Source organism: Periophthalmus magnuspinnatus, chromosome 10, assembly GCF_009829125.3.
Source record: "Periophthalmus magnuspinnatus isolate fPerMag1 chromosome 10, fPerMag1.2.pri, whole genome shotgun sequence".
NCBI lineage: Eukaryota > Metazoa > Chordata > Actinopteri > Gobiiformes > Gobiidae > Periophthalmus > Periophthalmus magnuspinnatus.
This window is the reverse complement of record NC_047135.1, coordinates 3,194,616-3,220,583: the sequence shown is the minus strand read 5'-3', so window position 1 is coordinate 3,220,583 and position 25,968 is coordinate 3,194,616. Positions and strand designations below refer to the sequence as shown.

The window sequence follows — 25,968 nt, the reverse complement described above, 5'->3', positions numbered from 1 at the left end:
AAGCGCGTTTAGTACTTTGGATGTGCGCTGTTGTTGTGTCCTTAGGCAAGACACTTCGCCCACTTTAGCTACTCGGAATGGGAGGTACACGTGAGTTCTCTAGTAAGAAGTTGTAAAGACTAGAATAAGAACTTGGACGAGGACTGAAAGTGTTTTTGATCCTATAGCAAGCTGGTTGTGTCTCAAAGCTAATGCTAACTTTGATTAAAATCGTAAAACATAAACAAAACAAGCTCTTAAAATGGAAATGAATTAAAAGAAAGACGACAGGATAGTTTTAAAATGTAGAATACAGTTTGTGGCACTGTTTTAACATTTATTATACCTAAAACTTTGCATTAGCGTTAGCATTGAGACACAAACATGTCTCTTTCTAAACACAGAAGTGTCTCTAGTGAAGTATTTCTTTTATTTGTGTATTTTTTAACGTCCACCCGCAGCTCTCTGTCCATGCTCATCTTTAAATATTTATCCATTTTAGCGTAACTCTACAAAAACCTCATAGAGACAAAACTGGACAGGAAGTAGTGACGCTAACAGTGACGTTCCCAGGCTGTTCTTATTGCACACACAGTCGTCTATGATAGTATTTTAGCTTCTTTACTTATCTATAATGTTTTTAAATGCCAGGGACAGTATCAAAAACAGACGTACAAACATGGCGCTCAGGTCAAATGACATTTCGCCGACGCTACACTGATGGCCTCCAATGTAAAGGAGACTGGAAACCAAAACGCCTTTAAAGGGTCTAGATCAGTCTGTTACAAATTTGCTCCCAGGCCGCACAAAAACAGTAAACAATTTATCAGCAACCGCATCTTCTCCGACGTAACTTTCGCCCGTCCCTCCTGACACGCTAATAAGCTTGTCCGTAAATATATAACGAAAAAAGGAAGGACCCACGAACTGCACAACTAACTTCTGAGTAAACCGGGTGAATCGAGCAACAAGAGGATGAGCTGTTGGAGATTGCAACTTCTCGGCTGATGTTCTGGATAAAAATGAAGCCAGAATATCCTGAGTACTGAAAACCTTACTACCATTTCCAACATCCTGTCTGTGTGAAGAAGGCTTTTCTGCAGTGACGGCAACAAGACAAAATCACGGAACCTAGACCTGACCAACTGCAGAAGGCTCAGACCTATTTGCTTAGTTAAATCCAGGTGGCGACTTTAGTTTTTTTTTGACCAGGCAGCGTATTTTTGCCATATTAATCCGCCAGGCGTAGAAGTTCAGTCCGTGAAAATAAAACCTACATTATTCATTAACACTATTTTCTGACGTTATAATTTTGTTTCCTCATCACAAACTTACCTGGAGTTGCGTTTTATTTCATTCACGCATATTTAAGTAGCTTTAACTTGAAAACTACGAGTGAAAACAGATGATTTTGAGCTTTAGAGACGAAAAAAAGTTACTTAAACATGTGTGAATGAAGCAAAACACAACTCCGGGTCTGTTTTCGAGGAGCTAACAGCATTAGAACGTGACTTTACGCTCACTTTTGTGCAATATAAGACCTTTAATATGCATTTTATAATTCCTGATCTCACGTTGTTTTAATTATTAAGATTTCTGCGAGTCCAAAAACGTCCAAACTCCAGAACGGTCACTAAGGTTTAGCTGTACCCTCCTTAGAGAATCTATCAGCACAACGATCCCCCTCCTGTTCATTCCGTATTTATCACATCTCCTCCCATTGTACTTATTCAATAACAGGCTCTAACATGTTTGAGCTTGTTTCGTGGGCCCCGGTGTTGCATCTGCACAGCGGGGAAGCATCAGGACGGGTGGAGGCGCCGCCTTTGATGCCAGCCGCAGCGCAGTCCGAACAACAAACATATTTTTTACGCCGATATCGATGTTTCTGTCAACATTTACACACACGAGCGTCCCCGTTCGCCGTGTATGCGTGGGCTTACCTGGTTGTTGTGAGGCATTCCGTACAAGGCTTCTACGAGATCGGCCGCTCGCTTCAAAATCACCTCCTGGAATCAAACGCAAAAAAGAGAACGGGATTGATCAGGAAGGTGCCAGGGCAAAGAGTTCAGTCACTTTTATTACATTGCACTTGTGGCGTTGTGCTGTGAATGCAAAAGAGGAAGAGGTAGAAGAACGAGGAAGACTGAGGAAGAGGGATGGCGCCTGTCCCGGCTGTGTGTTAGCGGCGGGGGCAGTTCGAGGGGCGAGATAGTGTTATCAGTGAATAAAACATGAGACTATATCGCTCTATCAGTCAAGCAAGTTCTTACATCTTCTCCTCCCTCCACTGTCACGGCCTCATTGTGAATCTCCTCTCCGTGATCAGCCATCAATCTCATTTAACGCAAACACATCATCGCCTGCACAACTGCCCTCGTCAACTGGGATGTCTGCTCCTCGCGACGTAAGCCCCGAGGCTCGTTTGACAAAAATAGACTTATTTTTAGATCGCTCAAATGGTGCGGGCTTCAAGTACAGGAATTTTTTGCGAAGCTGTTTGGAGCCTGGATGTCACTCACTGTGGTCATTTACGGATGGAAATACAGATACAGTGATCAAATAATAAACAGACAAAGTGACGTGGGTGAGACGGGACAGAGAGAGTAAAGCCACGGGCTGAATGTGGACGACGCCGATACTGAAGCAAATCTGATTTCATGAGCTTTTTTTGGGGTTTGGTCCTAGTTTAATCCTGGTTTAGTCCTAGTTTAATCCTGGTTTAGTCCTCGTTTAGTCCTGGTTTAATCCTGGTTTAATCCTGGTTTAGTCCTGGTTTAATCCTGGTTTAGTCCTGGTTTAGTCCTGGTTCAGTCCTGGTTTAGTCCTGGTTTAGTCCTCGTTTAGTCCTGGTTTAATCCTTGTTTAGTCCTGATTTAATCCTGGTTTAGTCTGGTTTAGTCCTGGTTTAGTCCTGATTTAATCCTGGTTTAGTCCTGATTTAATCCTGGTTTAGTCCTGATTTAATCCTGGTTTAGTTCTGGTTGAATCCTGGTTTAGTCCTGGTTTAGTCTTGGTTTAGTTCTGGTTTAGTCCTGGCTTAGTCCCAGTTTTTGTGGTAAATGTGTAAAAGTTGTGTTTTGTTTCATTCACACATGTTTGAGTCACTTTATTATTAGTCTGTAACATCTCCAAAGCTCAAAACGCTCTGTTCCACCTTGTGATGTCATCATGTGGTAATACAGAAAGTGCTCCACTGTGTTTTTAAACTCCACACACCTTCATTTCTAGAATCATTTGGATGATTTCAGTCCTGGAATAACTGACAATCTTCTCCTGAACTAAAGATAAAAGGAGCTGTTAAATTGAAAACTACCACTTCATGACATCACAACAGAGCATTTTCAGTTTGAGAGACGAACTGGCTTTGTGTGTTAAACATGAGTGAATGAAACAAAACACATCTCTTCATCTGGGCCCTTTAAGGACAATGTAACATCCCCTATTTCCCATCACACACATCTCTCTGGATTTATGGAAGTCTGCCTTTTTACTCCAAACCTTGGGGGACCGAGCCTTCACTGCTGCCGCCCCCACCGCCCACCACCACCCCCACCACCCCCACCACCTCCACCCTCTAGAACACACTCCCACAATCCATCAGGGGCTCAGACTCACTGTAGCACTTCAAATTACTACTAAAAACTCACCTGTTCAGTCTGGCATTCACACCATGATTTTCATTTTCTACTATTTTTTTTAATTATTTGTAAAGTACCAAAAAAGCATTATTATTATTATTATTATTATTATTATTATTATTATTATCATTATTATTATTATTATTATTATTATTATTTTATTATTTTATTTTTTTTATTATTATTATTATTTTTTTGTATTTATTTTTTTTTTTTTTATTAGCACTTTGACAATGTTTAAATCCACGCTCAAAACAGTTCTTTTAGCCGTTCATGTGACTGAAAGGGTTTCATTTTGCACTTTTCTCCTTTAATGTTAATCTCATGATGATTATTTCTGATTATTTATGTTTTCAATTTGTTGTATTATGGTTTTAGTAGAAGTAGCAGTAATAGTTATTGTTTTTATAGACAGAAACCACCCTAAAACAAACCCAAACGACACTTCTTCTCCCTCCGTCCTCCTGACCCTAACCCACCCTCGAGATCACGGCCGACTGATCCCGACAGCTCTCTCCCGCAGTGTGTAATCTTCAATTTGCATTACAAATATTTACCGCGGCAAAAACCAAAATGAACACAACAGCCTGGCCCCGGAGCTGCTTTTGTGTTACGATCGCGCGCTAATGATCCGAGCGAAGTGCCTTGTATCTGCCTGGCGTTACAGATGTAGAACATAGTGCTGAGGTGAGCAGCTCAGAGCGGGGCTTCCCAGATCAAACATTTATCCGTTTGGTATCTCCGTTGTTCATTCTCTTCCTCCGCTCGCCTCTATTCTCCGTGACTGCGGGCGCACTTATATAGTCGTGATGATGTAGACACCTAGAGCCCCACCGAACCCTTTTTAAAACTTAATGTGCCGGGGCCAGGATATATGCTGGAGGCGCGACAACCAGAAAATTGCCGACCCCCCTTCTCTTCCTCCCTCTCCCCGTCCTCGCGCTGCTACACCCTCCCGTGTGTCTCCCTCGCTGTGAACAAGCCCCCGAGCATGTGTGCGCTCTGTTCTGTGACACGCTGCCTTTCAATCAGACCTCATACGGCACACGCACACGCACACACACCCCCACACACGCATACGTACACACACACGCTCAAAGATGGCCGACCGGGACATGACGAGAGGGTCAGCAAAGCAATAAAGATTGTAGAGCGCTGTCCAAGGTGCTAAATTCACTCAATAATGGGAGCGCTGCCTCTGTGTTAACCTCCCATTACCAGCGCTATCTGGCGGAGGGGGAGAAAGGATGAAGGGAAGGGGCAGGAGACGGAGAGGGAGAGAGAGAGAGAGTGAGCCCGGCCCGGGTGATTGAGAGACGTACAGGCCCTAGGATGGTAACTGCTTCTTTAGTATGTATGCGCAGCTCTTCCGTTTCCTCCCCTCACCGCTGTACCTTGACGCCCCATGCCTCCCAGGGATTGCTAGATAGATAGATAGATGGATAGATGGGTGGATGAGGGAGGGAAGGAGGGAGGGGTGAGTAGTTAGGGCCTAAACGGAGCCCAGCTGATACAGGACAGCACGTGTAACTCTCTCCGGTACAGTATGGATATATTTAAGGTGAAATTGAAAAACGGATTGTAAATGAATGGGTTTTTCGTTGGTTGTCGTCCTCGGTGGAGCACGTACGAGTTTGAATTTTGGTTCCACGTTTGCTCGATCGTGTCGTAAATGTATATTTTCTGCGGCGGGATTGAGGGTTCGTGCTAGAAACAGACGGATACATCAAGCCGATACTTCCACTTTTAAGCGTACAGACTATAGACCTTCGATCTCCGGCACTGACCGATATCTTTTTTTGACCAAACTACTGTCTAAAGAGCACAGATAAACATAAATATAAATCGTTGTAGGTTTATATGAGCTGAGTTGTGTTGAGTTGTCATGTGTTGGTCAGGTTGGACTTACGTAATCACGTTGCTTCAGCCCTAATAAGCAAAATAAACTCCATTCATTCATAAAACTGTATTTGAACACTTCAGTGCAAAGTGATAACTGCAGAAAAATGGGACTATGGTTGTTTCTCGCTATATCGTGGTTCATCTTTCGCGGTCTCGCTGTTTCGCAGACTTTTTTACATGCTTTTTGTTCCACTGTATGATCGTGTATTGTGTTCTGTGTCCTGATTGGCTGTTGGACTGTAGACCATTGTCCATCAGTCTCCTCCGTGCCGTGTCTCCTGTCCAGTACAGAATGTGTTCAGACAAATTTACATAAACGTTGGATCTCAGTGTGACTCTGAAGTGCTGTACGTTTGCGATTTGTTTTCTCCACCGACAAAACCCACGATGTCAATGAAACGTTCTGCACCGACAAAGACGCCTACGAAGGTTTGAACTTTGAGAGAGTTTAAACGAGAGAGAAATGTGAGAAAATGTTAACGCTTGTGTGAGAAAAGTGTATAAAGTGTGTGGTGAGGGGTTTTACAGACAAAAACATAGAGAATAATGTAAAAATAAAGCTGATACTTCACGGGTTATTTTTAGAACGTGACTCCTGCGATAAACGAGGGGCCAGTGTTCACAAAAAGTAGATTAAATCACATTAATTGGGGAATATAATCCAAATCTGACCCACATATTGGCCCAAAAATATCAGCAGAGCATATCGGCTATCGCTCTAGATGCTAAAATCAACATCGCCCGTGAAAAAAACGTGAAAAACCCCATCTGTGTCGCTCTTTAGTGCGTATCTGCTTGTCTCTTGTTTTGACTAAACATTTCCACACTATGGTATAAACTTCTGACTAATCTTCTGATAATCTGTACACAGTTTCTCAGTTTTATCGTTCAAAAATACCTGGCGTCGTGGAGTGATCCCCTCGTCTACATGGAGCATTCCTTAAAAACTTACAACATGCGCTTCTAAAACTGGAAGTACAACGAGGACATAAGAGTTTGTTCTTGTTCACACGAGGACGACACAACTCTTCATAAATCCAGACTTTCCAAACAATGTTTTTCAAAAGTATCACTTGTCGTAATCCCGCTGTGCCAGCTGTACACAAGTCTTATCTTATGCTGTTTGGTAATAAATGTGGATGTAATTCCCGATTTGGACGGATCTGAGGAGATTTGGTGTAGAGGAATGTTTGGAATGTTTGTTGTTGATCGTTGTTAATCAAATGAGATTAGCTAAAGACTCACCAACTTCTGCCTTGGCAACGAGACGCGATGCAAAATATTTACAACTTGGCAAACTCTGTCCCAGCACATGGGGTCCAATCATGTCTAAAAACCGACGAGCTGAAAGAGCGTAACGTTATGTAGGCACGGAAATACCGAACAGGGGGAACTTTTGGGATTTTTTTGTTTAATTTGGAAGATTATTTAATACACATGACAAAAAAAACGACGTATATTTTGTGATGATTTCGCCTAAAATGACATAAAAACTCACTTATAACTCTGTATGTTCAGTATTTCATTTGTTCAATTGTTCCACAACTTTTATGGCGGACCATCTGCCACCTACTTGTCTCCATGGAAATGTTATCGCTTTTCCAGTATGTTCCACAGTACGGCATTTAAAAGCATGCATCTCCTTGGCGACAGCTGCGGATGACGCCACTGGGTCAGCTCTGTGGAGTAATGACCATGCTCACCGGAAGAAAACATGTTTTTCCAAGTATTGTTCTCACATGAAATGAATGAGATAAATGAGTTTAATGCCATACTGTGGGACATTCCAGGCAACGCAATCTCCATGGAGACGAGCAAGAGCAAGACGAGGACCTGCGGAAGAATAATTAGGTCCACATTTAGCTCTGCGCAAGAGTTCATTTTGTGTAATATAAGACCTACTTGAAATAGAATGTTCCACAGTACGGCATTTAAACATATGCATCTCCTTGGTAACAGCTGCAGGTGACACCACCGGGTCAGATCTGTGGAGTAGTGAGTGCCTTTGCTCACCGGAAGAATACAGGTTTTTCCCAACATTGTTCTCATGCGAAATAAAAACATGAGATAAATTAGTTTAATGTCATACTGTGAAACATTCCAGGCAAAGCAATCTCCATGGAAACAAGCAAGCGGAAGACCCCGAGTTACAGGTGACACCACCAGGTCAGATCTGTGGAGTAGTGACCTTGCTCACCGGAAATATGCATGTTTTTCTAGTACTGTTCTCATGCGAAATGAAAACGTGTGAGATGAATCAGTTAAATGCCATACTGTGGAACATTCCAGGCAAAGCAATCTCCATGGAGACAAGCAAGAGCAAGCGGAGGAACCCCCAGTTGCAGGTGACGCCGCCAGGTCAGATCTGTGGACTAGTGAGTGACTTTGTTCACCAGAAGACTACATGTTTTCCACGTCTTGTTCTCACACTAAAACGTCTGTAATACATGTGAGATAAATCAGTTTAATGCCATAGTTTGGAACATTCCAGGCAAAACAATCTCCATGGAGACGAGCAAGAGCAAGCAAACCCCCCAGGAGAATAGCTAGGTCCACATTTAACTACACAAATGTACTTTTAGGAGAAATACAGCGTAAATGTTGGCCCTTCTCCCTCCGTTCACCTGTGACCACATCTCTTCTTCTTCTTCTTCTTCTTCTGTCGTTCATCTTTCTCATTTTCTGCATTAATCTCCTCTCGGGGTCCTGCGCTCTGTCTGTACCTATCAGTCTCTCGTTAGCCAAAGGATCTGTCCAGTGGCTAAACGCGATTATCCAGCGCTCCAGAGTCGTTCAGATAAACAGATAAATGCGGTTAGCGTCGTGCTGCCTGACTCGCGCTGCTGCTGTAAGAGGAGACCATTTCCTGGGCGAAGGGTCTCTTCCAGTAAAGTCAGCCCCGCGGAGACGTCAACAGGAAGAGGAACCTGATCCAGAGCACAGGCCTGGTCACTCATTAGCCGGACACAGACCCCGGTTACACCATAGCTTCACCTGAACGCTATAGGCGGTCCTCAAATGACGTGACAACTGGAAAGCTCAATGTTTACTGCTAATCACATTTTTGGACATTTTCCTCATCGAGAAGCACGATCTAAGGACGTTGGTCATCCACGTGCGTGTTGTGTCTCCTTTGTCTGTTTTTAATGTTCATATCTTGATTTACAGACTTAATAGTGAAAGAAAAACCCCAGGATCACGTAGAGAAAAAACAAAAAATAAACTCAAAATAACAAATAAATAGATCAAAATAAACTCAAAATAACTAAAAAAAATCAAAATGAAAAACATAACCAAAAAAACAAAAAACAAACTCAAAATAAATAAAAATAAATAAATAAATAAATAACCAAATTTAAAAAAATCTTAATAAACTCAAAATAACTTAAAAAATAAAATAAATCAAAATAAACTCAAAATAACTAAATAAAAAACAACAAAACACACACACACAAAAATTCAAAATAACAAAAAAAAAACTTAAAATAAAAATAAATAAATAAATAAAGAAAGAAAGAGTCAAAATAAAACTCAACATAAAAATAAATGAACCCCAGGATCATGTAGAGGGTTAATACGAACATTTAAGACCAAAATGATGAGTCTGAAGCAGCAGAGACAGAGAGAGGGGACACAGTTTTTCAATAGAAAGTGAATTGGAGCCGAGTTGATGGAGCAGGAAGTGCGTCATTACTCACTTCCTGTTTGGAACATGTCGGCTAGCAGGTTAGCTACGTCCATTTATTTACAGTCTATGGTAATTTTCTAACTGCAAGGCGACTGCTGTTGTGATTTTGAGATATACAAAAATAAATTGAAATTAAAATGTAGTTATAACCAGCAAAGTTGCTAATCTGCACCCTCATAAATAGGTGGGAGAAGTGCTTTGCTCAAAGATACAACTTTACTATACAATACTACTGCAAACACTTCCCAGGATTGCAGTGTTATCTGTCTAAAATCGTAAAAAAGTATTTAAACACTATTTACACTATTCTCTGTTTTTAATGTTGTTTCCTCATCACAAACAGACCTGGAGTTGTGTTTTGTTCCATTCACACATGTTTAACACACAAAAAACGCTGTGTTCCACCTTGTGATGTCATCATGTGGTAATACAGGAAGTGCTCCGCTGTGTTTTTAAACTCCACACGCCTTCATTTCTAGAATCATTTGGATCATTTCAGCGCTGGAATTGGCCATCTCTGCTGAACTAAAGGTAAAAGAAGCTCTTACGTTAACTTGAAAACTAACACTTTATGACATCACAAGGTGGAAACGGAGCATTTTGAGCTTTGGAGATGTGGACAACCATGTGCGAATGAAACAAAACACAACTCCAGGTCTGTTTTTGATGTGGAACCAGCATTATAACATGACTTAAACATCACAAGAGTCAGTTTTGTGCAATATAGAGCCTTTAAGTAAAAGACAAATTAAACAAATAATCATGTGACCTGTATTCTGCGCCCCCATTGGTCCAACTCGTTCTCAGCCGCTCTGGTTACCACCTGGACAGCGGATCGTTACGCATGTGTATAGCTTCATTAAGAAACCTCTTGTAAAAAAAAAAAAAAAGCCTCTGAGAAACTGGAATACATTAAACTCTGGATCAATTCAATCTGGAATAAAAACTGACTGGAGCGCTCCCAAACGAAACCCTGCCCGTAGGTAGCGGCGACTGGACTGGACATTTGTGTATATACCGCAAGAATTTGGAACGGCACTCCCCGACCCCTGGCACTGTCTAATGATTGAGGCCAAGCTTTGAAAGAAATGTGGTCAACAAACTGTTATTACCTCAATAAAGGCACAAATCAATAGCTCTGAAATGAACAACCGGGCCTGCCAGCTCGCAGCGTTCATTTAGAGCGGGGAGGAGACAGCGACTTGAGGAGAGATGGATGGATTCAGAGATGTTTAACAGAAACGGGGGGTTGATAGGCTAAAGACCAGAGCGCTCCGGGACACAGTCTTGTACCCGGGGCGGACATGACACCCGAAGAGGACAAGTCATTTCTTTATCTTCTCCTTGCATCTCTCTGGCCGCTCCATCTCTCCACGAACACTGGCGGTGACTTCCCCCCCCTAGCTGCCGTGGCGGTTGCGTGCGCGCGCGTGGGTGTGTATTCGCGGCTTGCGCACGTGTGTGTATGTGCGTACGTGCTGGAAGTAATAAAGTCCACCCGGGGTTGACTTCGATCCACTGACCCAGCAGGAGGTAAGACCGGACAGCTATGATGGATCACCTAACCTCCTTCTGCCTCTCCTCCAGCGCTCCCTCCTCTCCAACCTCCTTTCCCTCGCGCTCTTTGCCAGTCCAAATGTCCTCGCTCTCACTGCAAAGGATGAATAGTGCTGCTTGTGCCTTCCGCTGAGCAAATAAAGTGTTTGTTTGGGCAGAAAATGACCATGAACGTATGATAGAATGTTTCGCTGAACGACACACAGTTTTATTCTCAGACGGTTGGACAATCCCGTCTCTGTACGCGAGCTTATGTTGTCCTTGCGTCTCCGTATACGCCGCCCGGCCAGAAAAAAAGTCGCCACCTGGATTTAACTACGTGAATAGATACGGTATTGCTCCGGTTGGTCAAAGAATGAGGTCAGCGGACGCCTGAATATACTGAATGACCAGGTTATTCCATCAATGGATTTTTGGGCGTATTCCAAGACGACAATGCCAGGACTCATCGGGCTCAAATCGTGAAAGAGCGGTTCAGGGAGACATGGATTGTCCACCACAGAGTCCAGACCTTAACCCCATTGAGAATCTTTGGGATGAGCTGGAGAAGCTTTGTCCAGACTCCACCATCATTAATGCAACATCTTGGTGAGAAATTAACGCAACACTGGATGGAAATAAATCTTGTGACGTTGCAGAAGCGAAATTGAATTGAACAATTGTTACGACGCTTGGCCTCCAGCTCCTCCTTCAGTCGTGTATTTTATGTTGTCCCTGCTGTCGCTCTGTCCATATGCAAACCTCCAGGCCACGGACCTCTCCTGCCATTGGTGCGCTCCTCAAGCTGGCATGTTTTAGACTCCAGGGCCCTGCGTGTGATTGGAGTGACAATCCAAAGCCTGGCGTATCCCGGCTTTCCACCTGTGACAGCGCACCGTAAAAGGCCCCGCCCCCCTGCCGCTCCTCGCTCTTGTAACTTACAGAACTCTGAACTAATTTTGAGACAGAGTAGTTTTGATCTTTTTGCGTTTTATTGTCAAGATCCCAGTCTGCCTTGTGTTTTGTTCTGCAGCTGGGCGGAGACTCGAGCTCCGCCCACACACACCTGCAACTAACTGCCAATCAAGCTGCACCTGGGGAGGACAAAGCGAGCCAGGACCTGACACTCAGCGCCAGATCTCCCACGTATCCGCAGCGGTACGGTGTCTCATTTCATTTCTAAGTTGGATGTTTTTGCTCATCGTCAGATCCCAGCTCCTCTGTCTCCGACCCAGCTCTCCACGACCGGTACGAACCTCAAACCGTCCTCCCCAGCTCGCCTCTGCCGGTACTGCTCACCTCGTCCCTGACCCGGCTGCCCACGATCTACTCCTGGACTACAGCAAACAACCCCGCTCTCACCTATCGGATCAATCTACCGTCATTTGCGCGTTTAAAAACTGTAAAATGAACATTATTAAACTGTCAGTCATTACAACATTCACCGTTAACCAGTTTTAACCTCGCTGAGCCTTCTTTCGTTAATTTCTTGTTTGTTTTAAGTCCATGGTTATTGTGACATCCTGATTTACCTCGTTATTATTATTATTTACCTTTTTACATCCAGCTTCGTGCTACTTCCTTCTACCCTGCGAATGGTTTTGTAACATATTGGGGCTCGTCCGGGGTCTCTCTAACCCAGGGGCGTCAAACTCATTTTCACAAAGGGCCACATCAACAAAATGGCCGCTCTCAAAGGGCCAGATGTAACTAACTGTAAGATAAACGTCACTAAATGCGACCAAATTTAATGTCAAATAAATGCAGCTCCTTTTGAATCTTGTAAATTAACCGTTTTTATATTTATTACTTATTCAAGTTACAAATACTGCAGATGGATTTGCATAGATATGAAAAAATGGCTGTTTAACTGTGTATCTGATGATAAACTGACATATTAAAACAGTCATACCTTTTAATTTACTTTGTCGCAGGCCACATAAAATGACATGGCGGGCCGCATTTAGCCCACGGGCCTTGAGTTTGACATGTGCTCTAACCATTCCCGGCTTAGTAAGTTTCCAAATGAATTGTTAGGTAAGTTTGATTCTACTTGGATATGTCAAAAATGGCGGCATCATCATCGATTTGCAGGAATTTATGGATAAAATCTGTATCAACAAATGCAAAAACAAAGATTTAATTGCTATTGCTGAATATTTTGATGTTCACTATCCCAAAACCGTCAAAGAACACGCGCCGTAATCAAAGCTAAAGTCGGTCCAACGAAATATTACAGCGTGTGACCTTTTTTTGTGGTTGTCTGCGACTTTTTTTGGCGTCTAAACCGTTGAAACCTTAGACGTTGTCCATACATTCCAGCGTTTCCGTGATGTCCGAAGGCGTAATCGCTCGTGACAAACGGCGTGAGCTTGAACACATAAGAGCGGTTGTTGTAGATGTGCGAGGTACCTTGGGTAATCTCTCCTGGTCTCCCGGGTGTCTGGGGATGACCTTCTGTAACCTCTGGAAGCCGTAGTCTATGGTGGGCTCGTTCAGCGCTGCATACGAAAACAAGAGAGAGAGAGGAGAAGACATTCATTAGTGTTACTGCTCCGGCTTATCAGTATTCAGGGTCGCCAATTCGCGCTGATTTAGGACAGAAGGTACCGTTCACTCAAGACAATCACCTTTTAATAGCGGGAAAGACAAACAGCCGTTCATCTTTGCATTTACAAGGCCGTTTAGATGGACCAATTTAACTAGTAATGTATTGCTTTGGACTCCGTAGACTTAATATGAGAAGGGTAAAACTGGAGCCAATGAAAATTCGATGAGCTATCTGGAAAGCTGCTGACAAGGCCAACGGCCAAATCGGTTGGATATGGTTTTGTTTATGGTGAATTTTACGGCGAGGACGAGCGAGTAAAGCCAAAAAACCACCGAGCTGACGCAAAGGGACGAACATGAAAAGGGCCCGTGTTACACCGTTTTCCGATCTGAACATGTTTAACGCACGTGTTTCTTCTCTCTAACGGAAAACACTCTCCGTTCCACCTTGTGATGTCATCGTGTGGCGATACAGGAAGTGCTCCGCTGTGTTTTTAAACTCCACACGCCTTCATTTCTAGAATCATTTGGATCATTTCAGACCTAGAATTGCGAATTTCTGCGGAACTAAAGGTAAAAACGTAGCTGTTAATTTGAAAAAAACTTCCACTTTATGACGTCATAAGGTGGAACTGAGCGTTTTGAGCTTTGGAGATGTTACAGACTAATAATAAAGTGCGACTCAAACATGTGTGAATGAAACAAAACACAACTCCAGGTCTGTTTATGCGGAGGAAACAACATTAGAACACGACTTAAAGCTGCAAGAGTCATTTTTATGTAATATAGCACCTTTAAACAGGTTTTTATTCTGCACTTTTCTCCTTTAATGTTAATTTTATGATGATTATTTATGTTTTGATTCGTTGAAATGTGATTTGAACGTCTTTCTTATTCTGTAAAGCACTTTGAATTACCTTGTGGATGAATAAACTTGCCTTGTCTTGCTTTAAACGTGCATGAGAACTTTGGCTCTACATTTGACCCATCCTCCAATGCTACTACGGAACATTTCAGGACCTGTTAGCAACTACTATACTACAGTACTCTACTACTGTATATAGATCTGGAGTTAGGTTTCCTTATTGTGCAGTATATTGGGGGAAAAACAGTACTTGGATTGGATGAAACACCACGCAACTCCACCGACAAAGCCCCAATCAAGAATCAAACCTTAGCGTCTTGGCGTAACCAGAGCTAACAATTATTACCCCTTCCTTGCAGTTACTCACACACATATTAGACCAGATGCCCTTCCTCCTTATTTACATCGTCTATATCACAATTGGGCAAATGTTTAATGGAGTGACTTGTGATTTTTTTCAACTGAACGCTTAATATTACACTAATAAACATCACAGCTCATCGAGGCTAGCAGTTATAGCGGCGAATTTGGAGCTTCAAGGAATTCCGTGAGTATCATAGCAACCAAAGAGCCAATCCGGAGCGACGTTGTTGAAGGTAACGCCTCTTCCCGCCTGCACCGCTGGTTTAGCAGGGAGTCGGAGCTTAGCAACGCTGTCAATCAAACCTGTTGCTAACGCTAACAGGAGCGAACTCAGAGAAAGAAGCCGCCTGATTCGTCTGTTATTAACGTTCATATCTTGATTTACGGACGCGATAGCGAAATAAAAGCACCAGGATCACGTAGAGCGGGTTAATACGAACATTTAAGACACAAAATGATAAGTTTGACAGCAGTCGACGAAGCCGGAAACGCGTCCGTGAGCACTTCCTCTTTGGACGCTAGCTATGTCCATTTATATCTACAGTCTACGGAGATAAGAGCCGGACCGAACGCTTAAAACTGCACTAATAAACATCTGTCTATTAAAATAATTGGCTTGAATCTTTAAAAAGAACACAGCGCTTCATTCCGTGAGCGAATCAAAGTTGCGCGGAGCAGCTCTATAGTGGAAATGACCCGATTAAGCATCTTTCAAACTGATTATTCTGCATTAAGCTAAACATGTTGAAAATAGTGGGTGTCCTCTATTCTATTAAGTCTGCCGCGCCTTTGTTTGCCTGTGATGTAATGAATCTATCTCCGTCGCCTGCTTTGGCTCTTAATAAAAAGACTGTCAGGAATCAAGAGTTGCTTTCGTGTTTGTGTAACTCCATGTCTGCGTGTGTGTGTGTGTGTGTGTGTCCTGTGGTCTTGTGTTGATCAGCGTCTAATATAAGCAATTACAGAGCCTGGTTTCAATATAACAAAGGCTCAAACGCTCCGGGGAACAGGCTAAACACACAAGTACCGCACGCATACACCTACTCCATCTACTATAGACAGTCAGATCATGCAGCGGGGAGGAGGAGGAGGAGGAGGAGGAGGAGGAAAAAGGAGGAGGAGGAAGCACTCTCGGCATGCTGCGGTCTCGCTGTCGTAATTGAATATGAGGAGATTTTGCATGAATATTTAAACGTTAGAATAAATACAATGAAGATCTGAGGCTGGTCGTACAAACACTTGAGCGGAGGATCGTCGGATAAGTGCTCTCGATATAATTCATTCCTAATGCACTCCAAGCTGTACTTCCTCCCTCTTCCGAGTCTCCGTGTTACTTGGCTTAGGAGTTTCGGGCAGCGAATACGACGAGGTTTACACGGGAGGGGACTGACTCGCTTGGTCAAACTGGGCTTTTTAAACATTCGAGGAGGGTTAAACTGCAAACGCAACACGCCAAACGTCTGTTATACTTAGAGTTTATGTCCTAAATCTAATCCAAAAACAAACTTAGTACTTATAACGTTATCTGAGAGGTGGATTTGAACAGTTTTCCCAATGGACGAGTAACTGAATACATGGGAATACACGCAGTACAGTTACTTTTTCACGTGGTGGTACTGTATTCAGATTATAGTACAGTATTGCGGGGTTGCGTTCCAAAAATAACCCGCGATAAACGAAATCTGCGACGTAGAAACCTTTATTTTTTTGCAATTATTCTATGGAAAACCCCTCACCACACACTTTATACACTTTTCTCACACAGGCGTTAACGTTTTCTCACATTTCTCTCTCGTTTAAACTCTCTCAAAGTTCAAACATTCGTAGATTTTCAAATATAAGCGCAGTATTATAGAACGAAACCAAATACTAGACTGTACTGTAAACAAAAACGACTTCAGCTTTTAGAAATACTGTAACAAATTTAATTTTTATGATCAAATCTACAAGGCTGGACACATACGAAATGGTTAATAGTGACGTATCAGCGTCCTGGCGCCGCTGTAATGTCCCGTAATGTTCTTTTTCCTGCAGTAACCGATCGACAAAGCTAAAGCAGACTCCATCCTTACGTCTTGTTGCAGCTATAACCCTTTTTGCTACTTATTCAGACCTATTCCTGCTGTCGTCCTTGTGTTATTTTCCGAACCAAAGAGTCTTTTATTCCGTAATGGCGCCCCCTACAGCCACGTAACGTCTACCGTCCCTCAGCGTGTCCACGTCCTGCTTAAATAAACCAACACGACAGGACAGTTACAGCTCGTCTTTATTCGACAGCTTCACTCATCTCATCTTGTGTTACTTTTTTTATCGGTGCGCTCCTCAAATGTGCTGTAGTGAAACAATAAGTAGGAACCAATATTATTATGAACAAAGTAAATAATGTATCCAACTTACTATGATAAATAATATTCTTTGTTAATAAAATAAGTACGGAAAATGCTGCATGTCCCTTAGCCAATCAGGATGCAGAACATAATGCACGTTCATACATGAAAAAAAAACAAAAAACATGCAAAATTGTACTAAAAAAAATAAAATCCACTGTACTCTGATTGGTATTCAGTATTCTGTAACTAAATACATTTTTAAAGTATTCTTCCCATAACCGTGAACAGCTGTGGCCTGTGCTCAACGTCAAAGCAAACAAAGATGTGCTGTGACAAAATATTAAAGCGAAAGTGAAAGTGAAAGTAAAATTAAACAGGCTATAAGTAAAAAGTGAACCAACATAGAACCCGACTTCCTCAATTATAGCCGTAGCTGTTCATGTTGTCACTACTATTACTGTCATTAATAGTCACCATGGAGACCACAAGTTCGCGCCATCAGGCCAAGTTACAGGTCAGCTCTGTGGAGAGGCGACCCCACTCTGAACAAGAATGTGGGCGTTTTTGCGGCAATAAAACACCAATGGTTTACACACGGCTCCGGTCAAACGAAGCTCATCAACGCTAGCAGTTATATATCGGTGCTGAGTCCTTCTCTCAAACGTAAAACACTCTGTTCCACCTTGTGATGTCATTGCGTGGTGATACAGGAAGTGCTCCACAGTGTTTTTAAACTCCACACACCTTCATTTCTAGAATCATTTGGATCATTTCAGCTCTGGAATCAAACATTTCTACCGAACTAAAGGTAAAAAAGTAGATGTTAACTTGAAAACTAGCACTTCATGACATCACAAAGTGGAACGGAGCATTTCGACGGACTCGTGATAAAGGGTTACTCAAACACGCAGGTAGTAATGAGATTATAACACGGTTTACAGCTCACAAGAGTCAGTTTTGCGCAATACAGGACCTTTAAGAACCAACCGCACATTCAGAGTTGTGTATATTTAGCATGAGTGCAGTATTTTTGTACCACTTTACTAGCTGTATCTACTCTTGTCTGTTCTGTACTCTGATATGCAGTACAAGGTCAAGGTAAAAGTTTTCCACCTAAACTCAAAGCCCGTAAGTGAAACATAGCCTTAAGGTGTTGATAAATCTATTCCTGTGTGTACGCCCGGCGCCTGCTCTGCCTGGATAAATTACACAACCACGCTTAGACGACCTTTGACCTCCAACTGACACACACACACACACACACACAAAGACACTTCCAAGGCTTTTGACGACGCATTTGCAAAGTTTCGGGGTCTGGATACTTTGCTTGTACAACTCATCATTCATGTCTATTGTAATCATTTGGACAATCATTATGCGTCATGAGTGTTGTGCGTTTGTGCGTTTGTGTGTGTGTGTGTGTGTGTGCGTTGCCGTCTGCTCCCCCCGTGGGTCACAGCTTGGCCATGTCCCGAGGGTTGGTGCCCTGCTCCCCTCACATCTGAGCAGCCAGGCCCCAGAAAACAGGCCCCTAGAGGCTATGGGTACAAGCTGTCCTGCTGGACCTACACTGACTCCACGATGGCACCGCTCGGCTCAAACACAACAGATACACACACAACAGAAAAACACAACTAGGCCTGTCACGCATTTTGACGAACGATGTACCGCGGAAGAAAATATACATGATAAAACGATTATTTTGAAACAAATTTACGCCTTAAACCACAAAACTAAGAGTAAAAGCAAAATTTACAGTAAAAAAAACCTGAGTTGTGATCACAGACTGTTTATATAAATGGACAAACAGCAAATGATCATGGTTGTGCGTCCAGTTTCATCGACTCTGGCTCCAATTCACTTTCTATAGTAAAACTGTGTCCCCTCTCTCTGTCACTGCTGCTCAGACTCGTCATTTTGGTCTTAAATGTTTGTATTAATCCGCTCTACATGATCCTATTTTTATTTTTTTTTTAGTTATTTTGAGTTTATTTTTTAAGTTTGTTTTTTGTTTTGTTTTGTTTGTTTGTTTTTTGTTATTTTGAGTTTTTGTTAGTTGTTTTTATTTTATTTAGATTTTTTTTTGTCATTTTTATTATGATTTTTTTTTGTTATTTTGAGTTCTTTTTTGTTTTAGTTTATTTTCTTTCTTTTTTTTGGCTATTTTGAGTTTTTTGTTTGTTTTATTTATTTTTTATTCTGAGTTGTTTGTTTTTTTTGTTATTTTGAGTTAAATTGTTTTGTTTTTTTTAAGAAGCTGTCTCCTCTCTCTGTACCTGCTGCTGTCAAACTCGTCATTTTGGTCTTAAATGTTCGTATTAACCCTCTACATGATCCTGTTTTTTTCGTTTTTTTTCACTATTGTGTCTGAAACTCAACTTTTGAACATTAATAACAGACAAATCAAGCACCTTCTTTCCCTGAGGTCGCTCCTACTAGCGTTAGCAACACCGTACTAAACCAGCGGTGTGGTGCAAGAAGGGGGTGTTACCTTTAACACCCTCGCTCTGGATTGGCTCTTTGGTTGCTATGATACTCGTGGTCGTAATTCCAAACAAGGAACTATAAATGCTCTGGCCTCGATGAGTTTCATTTGACTGGAGCTGAACGCTGTGGGTGACGTCACACTCGCTTAGTCACTTGTTTAAAAAAAACATCAGAATGAAACACTTTGGTAGTGACTTTGCATCTGTAATGCATCATAGAAGTTATTCATTCAACCCTCGGTCGTAGAACAGGAAAACTAACACAAAGTTCCTGACTAATCCTAAGAAAATGCACAATGACGCTGTACAGACTGACCCTAAAAATGACTGTTCCATCTCACATATAATGAACAACAAGTCAATAAAGTGATTATAGTGACAGACCTAAACACAACAGACACAAAGAGAGAAAAAAGGCACATGATTTGTCTGTTATTAATGGTCAAAAGTTGAGTTTCGGACACAATAGTGAAAAAAAAAAAAAAAAAAACAGGATCATGTAGAGGGTTAATACGAACATTTAAGACCAAAATGAGTCTGACAGCAGCAGATACAGAGAGAGGGGGCAGTACTTCAAAAAAAACAAAAAATAAACTCAAAATAACAAAAAAGACAACTCAAAATAATTAAAAAACAAACAAAAAAATCTGAATAACTAAAAAATAAAGAAAATAAACAAAAAGAAAACCTCAAAACAGCAACAAAAATTATAATTAAAAAAAAAACTCAAAATAACAAAAAAAAAACAACTCAAAATAACAAAAAAAACCCACCTAAAATAAAGAAAATAAACTAAACTCAAAATAACTTAAAAAAATATATAATAAAAAATTACAAACAAAAACCCCTAAAATAAATAAATAAATAAATAAATTAATTAATTAATTAAATTTAAATTAAAAAAATAAACTCAAAATACCTCAAAAAAATGAACCCCAGGATCATGTAGAGCCAAAATGACAAGTCTGACAACAGCAGTTACAGAGAGAGGACACAGTTTTTCAATAGAAAGTGAATTGGAGCCAGAGTCGATGGAGCAGGAAGTGCGCACATGATCACTTCCTGTTTGGAACGTGGAAGCTGGCAGGTTAGCTAAGCTCATTTATATATACAGTCTATGATCTTGAAATCCTCAAAGTCTCCAGTCTGTGCTTTTGTCGAAAAATATTTAGTAAACATTTAACTTTTTTCTTTACTGCACAATTTCATACATCTTACTTCATATATTTGATGTCTTCCGTAATAAGTAAAATGTAGAAAGTAGTAAAAATAAAGAAAAAAACACAGAATGAGCGTGTGTGTCCAAACTGTCGACTCGTAGTTCTGGTACTTTTTGCCATTTTCAAGTAACCGATCATTTTGAGTTAAATTCCCAGCTCCTGTTCCAGAATTTTTCAATAGAAAGTGAATTGGAGCCAGAGTCGACGGAGCTAGAAGCGCGTTAGCTACGTCCGTTTTTATATACAGTCTATGGCACGTGTGTCAAACTCAAGGCCCGGGGGCCAAATGCGTCCCGCCAGGTCATGTTGAAGGTAAATGAAGGTAAATTAAAAGGTACGACTGTCTTAAAATATCAGTTTATAGTTTTTTGAGAGCGACCATTTTGATGAGTGAAAATGAGTTTGACGCCGCTGGTCTATCGCGATAAAAAGCGGACCGGAGGAAGCAGCTAGCGACTTTCGTTCTCCACATTACGCAGCAGCTGGTCGTCTGATAAAACACACCCAAACAATGCGGCGATCACATGCAACACAGACTCTGAATTATTTCTAAGGACAAATATTTGACTTTACTCCCCTCGTCTCTGATCTCACTAAAGCCTTAAGAAGGATTTTCCCTGGATTAGGCTCGCAGTTTGAGAAGGGATTCTGACAACATCCTTCTCCCGGGCTTTTGTTTTTTATGATGGATTTTTTTTTATCAGTTCTCGACAAATGAGCCTCATGTGAACAATAGCATCCAAACCCCAAGACGTGGCGGATACCCCTTGTAACAAATAAAGAGACAGTTTTGTTAATTGAAGGAGGAAGCGATCGCGTTTTCAAGGGCCATAAAGTTGAGGTGGAAGGATGTGGGGGGCAGTCTGCGGCGCTAACTACCTGGATGTGGCTCTTCGGGGATTAAATTTGTATGGTTTATATCTATGCTCATATGCCGCATCTCACGACAAGAATTATTGCGTAAAATCTGCCGCGAAAAAGGATGTAATGCCAATTAGAGCCGCGTAATGTTATAGACCGAGAGACGCCGTTTTCTGAAGACAATAATGGAGTTTGTAATGATGAGGAGAAGACGTATTTGTGCACGTTTAAGGGCACGTATAAACTGTCGAGTTCGGTGTCTTGTAATAAAATTATAATAAAAAAAGACGAGAATCAAAAACCAGAAGAAACGACAGATGCAAAATGGAGATTATGACGTTATAGAAGTTTAAGAAGCGGTGGAAGAAGTGCTCGATTGTGCACAGATGCCGGAGCAAAAAGTGAAAGTATCGCATGAAAAAATCAGCTGAAGTAAAATAATTAAAGTATGTGTTTAAAAATGTGCTTAAAGAGTAAAAAGTAAAAGTATTTCGTGCAGATTTTGAGTCTTATAAAGATTCAAATGTGGTGATTTTGATAAAGATTTGAGCTGAATTTTGTTCAACGGAAACAACGGAATCAATAGTTTTTTTTCTAATAAAATAAATTTCTCCCAAAAATGCGACTTATACATGTTTTTTCCTTCTTTTATGCGTTTTTTGGCTGGTGCGACTTATACTCCAGAGCGACGTATAGTCCGGAAGATATGGTGCTCACTTGCGTTACTGAAGTAAAAGTACAGATATTGGAGCAAAAACATACTCAAGTAAAAGTAAAAGTATCACATGCAAAGTAAAAGAATTAAAGTATCTGCTTAAAAATACACTTTAAGAGTAAAAAGTAAAAGTATTTCACACTTATTAAGCTTCAAATGTGGTGATTTTGATAAAGATTTAAGCAGATTTTTGTTCAACTGAAACAATGTAATCGGTTGTTTTATTCTATCTGTTTTTATTTGTATATTTTTGTTTTACGCAAATTATGAACGTGTTAAAAATAAACCCTGACACTTTTCAGCAGGTCTCAAACTAGAAAAAAAATACTTTTACTTTTCAGTCCTGTTCAAAAATGTAGTGGAGTAGAAAGTACAGATACTGCTCTCAAATGTAGTGAAGGAAAAGTAAAACGTATCCACTACAGAATGTACTGAAGTAAAGTACAGATACATATAGTTTATACTGTTTTTTCTGGAGTATAAGTCGCATCAGCCAAAAATACATAATAATGACGAAAAAAACATATATTTCACGTATAAATCACATCTGAGAATAAGTCACACCCCAGGCCAAAGTATGAAAAAAAAGTCCGACTTATACTCTGGAAAATATAGTACTTAAGAGCAGTACTTGACTACTTTTACTTTGACTGTAAGGAACACATTATAGTACTAGTAGTAGTATTAGTAGCTGTTGTAGTGGCGCTTTTACAGTATATAAGAACTACATAGTTATAAAGTACTTAAACTGTCACTTGATAAATAAAATCTCAAAGTACTTTTACATTTTTTTGCGTATCTCTGAAGTAAATACAGACGTAATCATATAGAAACTCATTTACGCCACCGACACAAACACCGAGCGCACGTTTAAACCGCAAAAACCATCCTAAACCTACAATATTCTTAAAAATCCTTTCGCTTCAGTCGCTCGTTTGCATCCGTAACGACCCGTTCGACCGATTACTCCGACAACTTTGCCCAAACGCCGCGCTCTCTACGGGAAGTACGGTCCACTCGGCGATGCAGAGCACACTCAGGTATATTTATACTCCTCGCTGTCCCTCTCCAGAAGAGCAAATCAAAGCCAGTAAAACATAACGCCCATAAATAAATGAATAGATGAGCAACAACCCTGTACTGAAGGGATTCACCCAGCAATCACCCGCATCAGATCAGATCAATGCTCATCGAATTTTCATGAAGCCCCTGAATCTACACCGCTTCATATTTCACTATAATAACCCACAGAGCCGCAGGGGGAGAGGGGCCGGAGAGGTGGGGGTGACGGAGGGGGACGGGCGGGGGTATTTGGGGGTGCTAAGAGCAGGAGACGGAGGGGTGGTGGAGGGGGATAATTGAGAGGTCAGAGCTCGCCGATGGTTACGGTGAAAGCAGAGATAGAGCAGAAGAAGAAGAGGAAGCGGCCAAAACGAGCGGATCCGTCATACGTTTGAAATAATTGTGAAACGGGTTGAGTGATACTTGACCCCGCTCCTGGTATTTGGAGATTTGGGATTTAGGGATTAAGTTTTATAAAAAATGTGTTTTCATATCGCGCCACTGATCCATGATTTGAGCTCGGGCGATGATGGAGATTTTTGAGGGAAAGCGACAAAAATTCACAAGTGATTTTGGGGTTTTTATCGAGAAGATCGGAGAGGACTAAACCCGGTTCGCACAGAATGTTTTGATTAATCTGCAAGAGAAAAGTGATCTGTGTAAACGTCACTTTTTATACGATTCATATGGCGAAAAAATGAAAACGTGCGGGATTCTCGGAGGGAAAGGGAAGCGGCCGAAACGTTCAAAACAACCAAACGAAAGAAGAGGTCACGCGGTCATGCAAAACAGTACAGTTGTCGCTCGCTTCGCTGTTTCGTCCTGATTGGCTAAGGGATATAAACGTTGGATCGCGGTGTGACTCTGAAGTGCTGTACGTTTGCAATTTGTTTTCTCCCCGACAAAACCCACAATGTCGATGAAACATTCTGCACCGACAAAGACGCCTACGAAGGTTTGAACTTTGAGAGAGTTTAAACGAGAGAGAAATGTGAGAAAATGTTAACGCCTGTGTGAGAAAAGTGTATAAAGTGTGTGGTGAGGGGTTTTACAGACAAAAACATATAGAATAATGTAAAAAATAAAGCTGATACTTCGCGGATTTCGTCTATCGCGGGTTATTTTTAGAACGTGACCAGACTTTTCAGAGCTTTTAACCATGTTCTAGTTGTTCTCATTCTTCTCAGTGATAGTTTTGAAGTTGTTTTTGGAGTGATTCGTGTTTGAACAATCTTTAATCGTGTAGTTTCAAGACGCCATTTTGCCTTCCTTCCTTCTTCCTTCTCCAGTTTTATTTTCATAATCCGTGATACTCGGATTTCGGCAGCGTCGAGTCGTCATTTTGGTACAAATTTGGTACAAAAAGTGACTCTTTTTTGTGATTAGATGTGTCTCGCTAACAGGTTTGGAAGTTCGATGTATCGCTGAATTACATATACACGAAAAACGATAATATTGAAACTAATTTAGGCCGCTGACACAAAACCCAAGAGCAGATTTAAACCACAAAAAACATTCTAAATCTATAATATTGTAAAAAAAAAATCATGTGCTGCAGTAAATAAACAGCAGAATGAAGCACTTTAGTCGTTAGTTTGCGTCTGTAACGAGTCAGACAAGTTATTTATTCAACGTTTTACGACTTAAATCTGATCGTACAGCCAAAAACTAACCAAAAACTTCCGCGTTGTGCCAAGAAAAAGTTTCAACGATAAATATTGACCACAAAAAAATGCTTACGGCGACGTCAGCTCCTATCGGGCACCGCAGTTTTCTACCACAGAACCCAGCGGACGTATTTGTTTTGTTGAGTCGTTTTAGATGAATATTGCGATTTAAAATGTGCAAATTACGACATAATCAGGCAACTATAGCGCAGACACGTGCACAAAACGTCTGCGTTAATCCGGACGTCAGCTTTATCGTTTATTTTCAGTGAAGAAACGCGAAAACGAGCTGTAAGACGCTGCATCTTGTCTTGTATAAAAGTAAACGGCGGCTAACGGTCCGATGGTCCTTTAAGACTCTGGAGAAAGCGGCTGTGTCGACGGCGGGGTTCGGTGCGCCTGATGCAGATCTACAGTGATGGGAAAGGTTAGCCAGTCCTGCAGTAGTGTGTACACGTGCGAAGTACTGCAGGTAGATGTTGTTGTAGTAGTTGCGGAGCTGCGGGTAATTGGCCGAGAGTCGTGATGTTAACAGCGTAACAGGCCTCAGACAGCGGCTAAAGACCTGATCATATCAACACCTTCTGTTTCCTTCTCGCTCTCTCCCCTCGTCTCCCCCTTTTACCCCCCCCCTCACCCCTCCCTCCTCCTCCTCCTCCACCTCCACCCTCCCTCCTCCTCCTCCTCTCCGCAGTCTCCAGTGCTCAGGTGTGATCTCATAAGCGCTGCTCGCCGATCGATGCCGCCAGTGGCAGGGGGTTCAATAGCCCTGAATTACGGCTTCATTTCTACCCCCCCCTCGCCCCTCCCTCTTCACACAGATGAGAGCTGCCCCCCCACCGCCATCACCGCACCACGCACACACATACAACACCCCCACCGTCTACTCACAATCCGGATCAATACCTTACAATCTAATTTTTATCCATTTTTCCATAAACCCCGAGATTGCGTTTATTTGCAGAATCCGACAGGCTAAATAAAGCATCGCTTGAACATGTCAGGGAGCCTAATGCATGGCTGGAAATTCATACACAGAAAACAGATGAGGGGAGCTTTTGGCTGCGAAGGGAAGGGGAATCTCGAGGCTGTGAAGAGCTCGC

At 41.7% G+C, this 25,968-nt stretch overlaps 1 protein-coding gene across 3 annotated transcripts in view; it reads right to left on the bottom strand.

Annotated features, from left to right (window-relative positions):
* The window catches only part of ebf1a (EBF transcription factor 1a), a 125,586-nt gene that overhangs the window by 11,458 nt on the left and 88,160 nt on the right, over positions 1–25,968 (bottom strand). For all 3 annotated transcript variants that reach the window (XM_033974368.2, XM_055224647.1, XM_033974369.2), the window contains exons 11-12: positions 13,159–13,247; positions 1,923–1,988 (exon numbers count right to left, since the gene is read on the bottom strand). In XM_033974368.2, coding sequence (XP_033830259.1) covers positions 1,923–1,988; positions 13,159–13,247 — 155 coding nt within the window. The remainder of the gene's footprint in view (positions 1–1,922; positions 1,989–13,158; positions 13,248–25,968) is intronic.